Raw genomic sequence first — 11,892 nt, 5'->3', positions numbered from 1 at the left:
ACAAACCACTAAGCATTTCTTTTTATCAAAAAATCTTCAAATGCTCAGAGTCTGTGGTCAGTGAAGTCCCTTGGGTAAGTCTAATGAAGATATGCTTCACCAAGGCAGAAACCTAAACAGGTAAAAACGGAGAAATATTTACAACCATTTTTCTCCAGCAAGTGGAGTTCTTGTTTTCTGTAAATAGTTGGGTTTTTTTTTTTTTTTTTTTTTTTGTAGCTGTTACTTTTTCTTCAGTACATTTCAGAGTAAGGTGTCAAGGCTATGAGTACAAGCTCTCTTGGCCAGTCCCATACATGTCTGCAAGTCGTTTAAAACGAGGTCCCCAGTCACTCAGGTAGTCGTAGTTCTGATCAGAGTTTGAGCTGATGGAATCTAAAGAGCTCAGTGATTCGGCCACAGAGCCGTTGCCCTCAAACGCGTAAGTCTGCAAAGAATCGTACGGGGGAGCGCCGGGGTCAACATCGGCTTCTTTCAGTCTTTCCCAAATAAATTCCCTAAAAATGACATTATCTGGGATGCTTTTAAAAGTCGGTCGACTCAGGAACTGAATTTCTGGAGTCACATCCCTCCGGGTCTTGGTGTCTCGGATGACATTGAGGTTTCTCAGTGCAGCCATGTCAAAAGCTTCTGTGTCTTCCTCTCCCCCGCCCTCGTCATCATATCTAACGATATTTTCTCTGATATCTCTCTCTTCATCAAAAATAAGGGGCTCTTTTTTCCGTCTTCTCATAGTGACGATGAGAAGGATCAACACTGAAACAATGAGACAACAAAGGGAAAGTTTTAGTAAACTCACCGCCTGCGCCTCCTCATGGCAAAATTAGGCCTGTGAGGTTGACTTACAGATTTTCTTCCCTTTAAAGAGAAATGAATTGGCCACCTACTTACATGGGAATTCACAGCAGTAGATGTGCTAAAATTGCTAAAATGGCTTTAAAATAGAACACTTTTATACATCAAGGAACCCTTTTCCACACCTGTTCAGAATTGATGTCTCCCTCTTTAACGTAACCTCTAAAGCATCTGATAGAACAAATTGAAGAGCCAGTTCAGAATAAATACAATAATTTCAAAGCCATGAAAAACAAAGGGATTTTTTGAACTCCTTAATTGCTGGAAAGGCAAAGTGACATTCATAAATGTTTTGTGTCTAATTTAACAACTGCAATTTCAGAAGGAAATGGATTACAGCATTTGGTCAGGTTCTTTGAAGAAATGCCTAGTCTTTGTCTATGAAAGTCAACTGTTAAATAAAATCCAGCATGTCAGGCCATTGACAAAGATTAAAAGCTTCTCTATAATAAATTGAGTCCCACTTTCATGTATAAAATACTGAACTTGGTCTTTATCCATTATACCTAGAGACAGAACACAGGTTGTGAGATTTCAGCATCATCCAAAGATAGATTTAAGAAATAAACCTTTAATGTTAGGAATTTTTCTTCCTATATTAAAACTAATAATTAAATTTTAAAGCATGTGGTTGCATTAGAAGGCAAAGGAGAACAATTACACTGTCTATTCTTTGGGCTAAAACCAACAATATATCCTATGTATTTTCCCTTAGTATAGGCTGATAAGGAGACTGCTCTGGCTTCCAAGTGACTGAATGTTCCCTAAATTGAGAACATGTTAAATTTTATGGCCCCTTGAATTATGTTGAAAAGAGGAGGATAAAAAAGGTGTTCCTGAATTTTGGAATTCAAAAACATAAATTAATGAGTTATTAAATCTTTAATTATTTGTCTATAAATATAATATGATTTAACAATTATTATTGCATTAAGTTGATTTTTTTTTGGAAGATCTAACAGCCCAAAATATGCAGTAAGTGGATTGTTTGGGGGTACATTATTCTTGTAACATTTTTAAAAGGGGGCTTGAAATACTTACATTTAAAGTATCTTGTAAACTCTTTACTTTGGCATTAAGAGTATATTTGAAAATAAAAATAGAAAACCGAGAAAGAAAACAATGTAAGTCAGTATAATTAAATACAGTAACTAGGGCTGAGACATACTCCATTCTCCACCTCAGTCTACTTTCAAAAACCAAAAAGCAAAGTACTTATTTAATTTTAAATAAAATGAATTAATCTTTTTATTAATTTCGATTAAAAAATTATGCTTTCTGAAGTATTTGCCATCTGCTTTACCATCATCGAAAGAAATGTGACTGATAAAAACAATTGTATTGGATATCATTGTAAAAACAATTGTTTTTGTGGCACTTTCCTTTCCTTTTGTATTTGATCCTGGCCTATTGTTCATCTCATAATCTTTCTACTTTATAGATGGATGGCCTACTGTTGAGCAATTGAGATATATTTTTGAGCTTTTCTGGCCACATTCTCATATTGCATTGGCAGATATACCTATTCTCTTTTTTGCTCCTATTTACTGCATTTGGATGCTTTCAACCAGCTTTACCAAAATGGCAGATATAAAAGTTATTGCTTGCTTATCTTTCTGTTCCTATAAGTAGTCTGGTACTCACCTTCCTTTCCTGTTATGTGGCTTGTCCCTTCTTTCTACTGAGAATTAACACTGCCACCACTCCAAGGCCTTATAGTTTTCAGGGTACATGTCAGAATGCCACAGGAGAAGAAACTTCAGCTTTGGTGTTGAGAAGGCCTTGTTCAACCTTTCTATATGTTAGCTGTGTGCTATTGGGACAAGTAACTAACTGACCCTACCTATGTATGATAATATCAGCCAACTTCAATTTTCATAGGGGCTATCAAAGAGATAAAGAGTTTTGGAAATAATATAAGCAGAATTAGCAGAATTTCAGGCACTTATAGGTGTTCACTGTTATCTTCTGGTCTACCAAGAACATTCATTCAAAATTCCATAAACGTAACACATGAACATATTGTGTTTTCCTTTAAAGAAGGAAAACCAAAGAACATAATTAAATAACAAAGTAGAAAGTGAGAAAGTGTACCAAATGTGGCTAGGCATGTGTACTGAAGATGAAACGAGAGACAGAAAAGGTGGTAAGGTGAGAAATGAAGGTCCACGCATAGGACATATGATTTAAAATTCTCAGTTCTCCAGGGTAGCTATTTTCCCATTCAATGGTTGTCTCAGATGCATGAAACAACCTATTGATGGCCAGTGTAATTAAAGGCAAGAAGGGGTGAGCCACACTCCACTTCAGTCTTCCTTCAAAGCCTTGGCACTTTCTATAACACTGTAAACTGGTACTTTCATAGAAGGTAACTGAGAAATAAAGCCTGAGATTGACAAGAGCAAGATCTCAAGTGGTAATTGCTTGCTCAAAGAAACTTCAGTTATTTTTAAGACACATGGAAGAATAAAATAATGATTTTAGATTTATATACAACTTTAGATTCTGAAATCTTTCACATAGTTCCCCCCAAATAAAAGTAATTACAGTAGAAACAAAGTGGGATCTAGTAAGGCTTCTTAGTGAGAATCAAATGAAGTAAAGCAGAGAATGGAGAAGGTAGTATTAGGAGAAGATTGATGGGTGCACAGGTGGAGGCAGGCAAAAAATGAGAAATCTGTTACACATGTTAAACAACAAAATTGAAGGGGAAAAATGTCCAATTGAGAGCAAAAAGGGTATAAGAAATAGGTGAACATAAGAATAAGTGAGGATTTAAAGAGGGTAAGAGTTATGTAATAATTAATTTAAATCAGTGTCTAAGTAGGCAGAACATTTCAAGATTCTCAATTCTTTCATATAATTATAATGAATTTTGCCATCAATTAATTTGTTATATTCTATTGTAAATGTATTTCATACTACTGATACACTTGCTTTTGACATTCAAGTCTTCAACAAAAGTGAAATCTGAAAGCACCCATGGGTATCTCAGCCCACGGGTACCATACACATCAAGGATAGTAATATCTTATTGATTGTTGCCTTATTTTGTAATTTTGCTCAAAGCAATGAGAAATGTGAAGTATTTTGGAAGGTGAGGCAATTTAACATTTCAACGACTTGAGAGAAGATTAATGTCTAACTACTCGAATACATATGAAAAATAAATTTTAATCTCTTAGAATAAGTATTAACTGCTCTTCAGGGACTATGGTGATAATCTCTGTATTAAGAAGAATATTTTCGGCCTAAGTAAGAACAAGATTATATATTTTAAGAGGTTTCATCATTTATCTTTTTGGTCATATGGACTCTACTTCCGAATGGATACAGAAGAAAAGATTTAAGTAGAGTTGAAGTCTAGCCATGTGATACTTACATTGTTCTGGTTGTTCATGAATTTATAGGAACTACTTCATAGTAATTTTATGAAGATTCAGTGAGTTTATATTCATAAAGTACTTAAATAATGCTACACATAGTACACACTATCCGTTTATGTTCAATAATAAGTTATATACTGTGAACTTTTATGATACCATCTTATACAATTCAGGTCCAATTCTTTTGAGTCTTGCTAAAATTTGAGTCATGGAACTGGTAAACAGAAAAAAATGAAATCTTTACCCTGACCTCCCTTATTAAAATATGTGGGAAAGGTTGAAAATTTTATAGTGGGTTGTGATAAATAATATTAATTAATTTAAAATATTTTTGTCTATATGTATCCTATGCTCAGCCCTAAGAATATACTGGTTAAAAACAGAGGCAGAGAGAATGTGACAATGATCATTACTCTCAAGGTGCTTTCATACTTGACCAAAGCAGATTAACATATGTATATTTCCAAATTGTGATAAGTACTACAAAAGATATAAACAAATATTATGATTTAAAATAGTGGGTGTAAAGGGTGCCTTTTAATCATAGTGGTGAAGATGTTCTTCCTGAGTAGATAATACTGAACCTGGGACATAAAAGACAATCTAAGCCTAACAGGCATAAGAATATAGGGAGAATGTTTTAGGAAAAGGGTGGCACATTTGAAAATAATGGGAAGAAAGACCCCATGGCTCTTCCTGCTGGGTGAGTGAAGGATCAGACAGCCTGATACCTTAGAGAGGCAGGCAGCTGGCAGAACATGCTTTGCTTTGTGGACCGTGAGAAACATTTGGATTTTATGTAAGTACATTTGATACTTCTGAAATGTTTCAAGCAAAGAAGTAAAATAATTTATGTTTTAAAAAGTAAAATTATAGGAAAAATACAGAAGCACCAGCACAGTCTGGTTGTGATCAGAAAAAAATGTCATTAGAAGTGACATCTAAGCAAAGATCTAAAGGATAAGTAGAAATCAACTTGTCATTTTGTCTGGATTTATTTGCTATGGAATCAGAGATACATACCGATTCTCAGTAACAAAAAGTCAAACTTTTAACTTGTACTTATGGACCCACTCTACTACCTATTTTCACAAAGGATAAATAAAGATTTGTAATTGACATAATCCAGGTGCATGATTGAGATAAATTAGATATCAACTAAAACATTTTAACTGAATTTTAAACTGATAATAATTAGTATCCTTCACATCTCTTCTGCAATATTTTCTTTATCTATCTACTTTTAGTCATACATTCTGATTTTTTTCTTGAACCCTTATATAGTTCCATGGCTATTAAACTCAAAATAAAATTTACATACTTTTAACCTCTGTCATATCCATTTTCCTGAGACATTAAAGAAATAGACTGAATCTCAGAAAAATGTCCTAAAAATGTAAAATCTTGGGAAATTGAAAAATCACAGTCCAATGGAGATACTCCTGTAAACGACAAAAATTAAAACCAATATTCTTTTCCGTAAATGAGTACATTCAAATCATTCATGCTTCATTCAGCATGCTTGTATGGGATGCCCTGTATATGTTAGATCAGTATTTTAATATGTGCTACATATATAATAAAATAATGCTCAGTCCCTGCCTCCAAAAGCAGGAGTCTACTGGAGGAGATGGACAAGGAGACAAACTAATGCAGCAGACAAATCAGCTCTGACGGATGCCCTAAGACACAAGATGTCTTAGGTGGGGCTCTTAGGAGCAGCACCTAACCTTGGCTCAGAAGCCAAGGAAGTGAGTCTTGCATACAGAAGGAGTAAACCACTTGTGGATCCCACAGAGAGGTATTCCAGGCAGAAGGAGCAAGGCAGGTTAGAAAAAGTAAGACAAAGCAGAATGAGTATGAGAAAAAGCAACTCATGCAATTTGGCTAAAGTACACTTTGTAAGAGAAATAAGGTTGAACTGGGAGGGAGCAGTCTGCTGATGGACTGTCTGTGATTTTAGTCCTTAGACAATGAGGAGTCATGAAAATATTATTTTAGGCTGGGGTTGTCACATCCTGTTTGATTTTAAAAAGCTTGCCTTGCAGTTCTGATGGATTGGCTTTGATAGAGAATGGGACAGTTGCCATAATTGAGGAGAGAAAAGATGGACGCTGGACAATATCAGGTGCAAAAACAGGGAGATAAATGAATTGATTCAAGAACCAAAAAAGTAAAATTAAAAATACTTGGGGCTGAGGCAGGAGGATTGCTTGAGGTCAAGAGTTCAAGACCAGTCTGAGCCAAGAGCAAGACCCTATCTCTACAAAAAATACAAAAATTAGCCAGGCATGGTGGTGCATACTTGTAGTACCAGCTACTCTGGAGTCTGAGGCAGGAGGATCATTTGAGCTCAGGAGTTTGAGGTTGCAGTGAGCTATGATGATGCTACTACATGCTAGCCTGGGAGACAGAGCAAGACCCTATCTCAAATAAATAAATAAATAACAGGGCAAAGGGAGAATGAAATGGACAAACATTCTTGGTATGTATAGCCCTGAGACTTGAATCCTATTGGAGAAATAAATATACTGCACTCTAACCAGGGCATCAGAACAAGACCCTTTCTCAAAAAAAAGAAAAAAATAAAAAGTTAACTTAGGGACTACTTGACTATGGAGAGTGGAACAGAGAAGAAGGAAGCCTGACTGATTCCACTCAGAAAAACATATAGGTAGAAAATAAATCAGAAAAAGAGGCAGGAATGTAGCAGAATTGTTCAGGATTTGATGTTTCTGTTGAGATTTCTATTTTTAGCTCTCCAGTAGAACAAGGAACCGAAGATTTGGAAATCATACATAAAGGAGACAATTCTTTCCATTTTTCAAGATAGGAAAAAGTTTTACTATAACTAAAATGGATCTTATCTTTCCCAAAACAAGTATCACAAATTTCTTTTTTAAATGTGAGAGTTAGAAAGATTTCACTTTAGTCTCAGTTAAGATAGAGAAAAACTTTCCTGAGTACTTAGAACTTTTCTAAATGTTTTATGCACAAAGACAATTTGTGTAATTTTATTTTGGTTATACTGAAATATAACCTCAAATTTAACATACACAATTCTAAATGTGTTCTCTGGAGGCTGAAAGTAATTGGAAGATACTATAAATTAGACACAGAATTAACCAAAGAAATGATAAAGCTGCTATGTGAAACAGATCAAAGATACTACTGCCTCTAATTTGGCAGTGCCAGACTGTGATACCCACAGACCTATAGACATTTCCCCCAACACACAGGTCATTCATGTTGGAAAACACATATGGAAAAATACCTTATAAAGAAGATTCAGAAAGCAGCCTTGCCTGTATTTGGGTTCTAACTCTAACACTCATTCACCCTAGAACTTTGTGCATATTTCCTTTAAGTTGTAGTTTTCTTATATGAAAAGTGGGTATAATAATAATTGCCTAGGAGATTTATGAGAATTAGATAATGTTTGCAAAGCACTTAAGCTAATGTCTAGCACATAGTATGAGCTTATGAAATGTAATTTATTTTTTATTGTGTTCATGCTTGTTTGAAAGAGGAACACATGTGCTACCATAAATTAGCCAACTGTAGTCTGCCATTATTATCTCAGGACTGCTATGTCAATTATGTTCTATCATTATAGATTATGATGGGGATCTATGTTTTACATAGTGCTACCATTTTTTTCTCAGCAACTGAATAAATATTTTTTGCTTCAGTAATGTTCACTATCACTTACAAAACCAGGAAAGTATTTTTCCTGTGGAACAAACTCATGAGCAGCCACAGTTACTGGAAACCAAATATAGTTTAGTACCTGAATACTAAAAGGTGCACTCTATCAGGGAAGAAAAGTGAAAAAACCCATGACAGCTAAACGTCAAGCTGACCATCCCAGACACACTGGAAGAGCTTGAGTCTCATGTAGTGAATAGTGAGTTTCTACAAACACCTTATTTAACCTAAATTTATGAAACTAGGCCAGTCTAACTAATCCCAATTGTGTCAGAAGAGCAAAGAGCTGGAAGGAATGCTACAGGACTTCAATTACTTGGACCTCAAAGTCCAAGTAGGAAGACAACAAAACTTAATATAGTAAATTCAGTGGCAGCCTTAGTGTGCAGAAAACAGCTTCTTTGTGTAGAGGAGCAGAAAGAATCTAGCTATAATATCCTCAGAATAGATGTATAATATTTAATATTGAAACCATAGTTAAAAACAAAGCTGAAATTCTTCCTCTTTATTTTTGAAAAATACACTGGAGTAATAGTTTAATGTGTCAGTTATTCATAGTATTTTTTTCTTTAAAAAGTTCTTTTAGCCTGGTGGAAAAATAACTATATATCAACAGATATGAATTTAACTATGATAAAAAATACGTAATTAAATTGGCATTGGTGTCAGTGATGGGTCATAAGTTTTATTCAAGCTTTAGAATACTAGAGCATCTTGCCATATATTGATAAATTTTTTCTGCATGAAAAATAATTAAGGCACCTAACTGATTACCATAAAATTTGAATATGGCAATAATGTGTCTTATTCAAGCTGTACTCGATGTAAATAAAGGCAACCTCATGTTCTAATATTTAGATCATCTGTTTCATTCAGAGAATTCAGGTGCAGATAAAATAAAGTAGTAAGAACAAGAGTGAGAATTAGAGAGAAATCAGAAAATAGTCCATCATAAAGTTAGAAGAATACAGATAGAGGGGAAGACTGACAAATCCAACTTCCAATAACATGAGTTTCAAACATGAACTTCAGGGCCTTATGGGAGTAACAATTTTTATATTTTCAAGTCATATTTCCTTTGTAGTTTAATCCAAAAATGGTGATTGAGAACAAAGAGACCTAGAATCTTATCCCATCATAGCCACTAACTTGTTATATTAATATAAACCCCTGCAAATCATTGAACCTAACTGTACCTCAATCTACCCCCCTCTATAAAGTGTAGAAGTTTGGGTTGGAATCGATTTCTGGAATGCCTTCCAGCATTAAACTTCTGGGAACCTTCCATGCATTCCCTTCTGTCATGTTACAGGTAGCTTTAACTTGCCACATCTCTGGAACACAAACGTAACATGTAGTGAAGTACATTTTTTTAAGCCCAGGTGCTTCTACAGTTTCATCCTTAATTGAACTTGATTCTCAAGTTCTTCTTCTCCATTCCCACCTCCTCATCTTCCTTTTTTCTAGCAATATTCATTCAGAACTCTGAAAGGGTTTGAGTTACCAATCCTGAGATCTAATGTCTGGGGAAAAGATTCACACTACTTTTTGAGGTATTGTAAAGAATGAGTCATTTGTGCATTAGAAATCAAGTTCCATGTCAGGCTGTGTACACCACCTGCACCCCCTGTGAATACCTCAATCTCGCTGTCCTCAGCACCTATGGTGTGAAAATCCAGAGCCGATAATAGTGGTGACAGAACCAAAAGAGTATAAAAATTCCTGATTATCTGCTTGTAAAAACTTAGGACATAAAACACAGAGACCACACTTTTTAGTTAAAATGCTAGCAGTTGAAGATACTGATTCTTGTGTAGTCACTATAAAAATGAAAACTGCAGGCAGAAACCTGTGGTTCCAAACTGTATTCCAGTGCAGTAGGCTCTGGATTGACTTATGTTTTTAGGGATTTGCAGCAACTTTTAAAAAATGAATGAAATATAGGGCATAACAACCTAATCCTTAGACACAGAAGAGGCATTCCAAACCTGGTATCTACTTAAGCAATATGTTCAAATTTAATAGAAAGAGTAGTCATACTTACCTAAATTTTGACAAAACCTCTCAAACCATTATAGACACACACACACACACACACACACACACACACATACATAGTATACCCAAAAATGAAATCTAATGAAATTCTATTTCATTTACTTTCAGAAAGAACTAGTTTATGATTCTTAACTAATTAGAATGGTCAAGGAACCTAAATTGCAAGAAACCCCCAAGTCACAGGCGAAAGTATTTACTAAAAGTAAAATAAGCTTCATCAGACAGACACCCATTAAAAAATCAAAAGTCAATTCACTATTGAGGATAATGAAAATGTGGGTAATACAATTTTATCTTATCTCTTTAAAATACAGTATCATCTAAGGTGTGTATAATAAACTGGTTAGCTTAAGTTTAAATAGTCTTCCACACACCATCTACCTATGCTTTCATTATCTTTTCTGTGATTTTAAGGTAATGAATAAGGATTTAAATATGAAGGGAAATTTTTAATATTCTTGTGTAGGTTATTCTGCTACTATAAAATAAATATGCAATTTATTAATGCATATTTATTATTATGTTTTGGAATCCAGTAGACCAACAAAATGTTTGCAATGGTTCCACCCTTTTCAAACTTTATTCTAGTCCCTTATCAGGCATCAACTGAGAATCATTTGCCATTTCTAGTGAATTTCTGAAAGTTTCTGCACCTATATGAACTTCTATTGAAAAAAGCAGTTTAATTATTTGCATCTAGATTGATTTGCTTAGCTAAAGTTCTCGAAGGTAATAATTTCCATTTTTATTAGACTATTTACAATGTATTACTTACTAGGTCCTAGCTTAGAATTTTTCCTTCTTCAATAACACTTAAAATTTAGTAAATGTTCACTGTATGGTAGGTACTCTTCTTTACATGAATTACATGAATTATTTCTTTACAAGAAAGTAGGCACTGTTATTTTCATGAATTATCTCATTTAATTATCACAACAAACATATGAGGCTAGTTCTGTTATTTTCTCCCTTTAGGGTAAGAAGCCATCTATAGAGGAATTAACATTCCCCTCATGACAAACTAGTGTATGTTGGTGGCAAAATAAAACCTGGGTTTACCTAACTCTACCAATATAGTTTTTAAACATTATAAAATGCTAACAGGCATTGTAAGTGCTGCTGTTATAAAAAAATATGCTATAAATGGGTTTAACAATTCTATTAGACTCCAAGAAAACACACAGTATAGTGTCAGGTGAAATATTAAGAGCTTGTTGTCCTTGTTATAGGAAGTTATACTGTGAAAGAAAACGTTGCTTTAGGAATAAACCCATTACCCAATGTCCATGTTGGATGTCTCCCAATTTTTAAAAGGATGCTGTATAAGCCCTTACAAAACTGCAATTCTAATATGAATATAAATCTAATTTAACCAAATAATAAATTAATCATTAAAAAGTACAATTAAATATGTTAGTACTTAGGAAATTATAACGTTTGCATTGCTGAAATTGCAGTCTTTTAAAATGTGCAAATAATTTAAGCCACCATAAATATTTTCTCAAAAAGGTAGAATATAAAGCTATAATTTTCTAAAGTAAGCACATTATCAAAAAAATATGGAAAATGTTCTGTCTAGTCTACTGCATCTCCTCTGTAGAGTATTCTAAAGCTAAGAGCTGGGATAAGTTAAATTTTTTTAAAAAATTGAAAAACATCAATTTTAAGCATAAGCTATAATATTTATCTGCAGTGCTGTCTTGAAAATAAAATTAATATATTTTTTTCTGACTTATACTTTAAATATATCACTGGAAAGGATGGCCAACAATTGTATTACTTAGTGAGCAAAACACCATCCAGTGGAAGATTTACACTTTCTCCAAAAGGTACTACAAAGAAATGGAGAAGAAAATAGGAAAGTTGTAATACATTGTTATTGTTT

General features: G+C 34.0%; 1 protein-coding gene across 1 annotated transcript in view; it reads right to left on the bottom strand.

Moving 5' to 3' along the window:
* Positions 1–218: 218 nt before the first annotated feature.
* CDH7 (cadherin 7) overlaps positions 219–11,892 on the bottom strand; it is a 113,036-nt gene continuing 101,362 nt past the window's right edge. Inside the window, exon 12 of the mRNA XM_045527430.1 lies at positions 219–756. Coding sequence (XP_045383386.1) covers positions 263–756 — 494 coding nt within the window. The 3' untranslated portion in view covers positions 219–262. The remainder of the gene's footprint in view (positions 757–11,892) is intronic.

Source organism: Lemur catta, chromosome 16 (genome assembly GCF_020740605.2).
Source record: "Lemur catta isolate mLemCat1 chromosome 16, mLemCat1.pri, whole genome shotgun sequence".
Taxonomy (NCBI): Eukaryota; Metazoa; Chordata; class Mammalia; order Primates; family Lemuridae; genus Lemur; species Lemur catta.
Note: the sequence above shows the minus strand (reverse complement) of the source record. Positions and strands in the feature narration are given on the sequence as shown.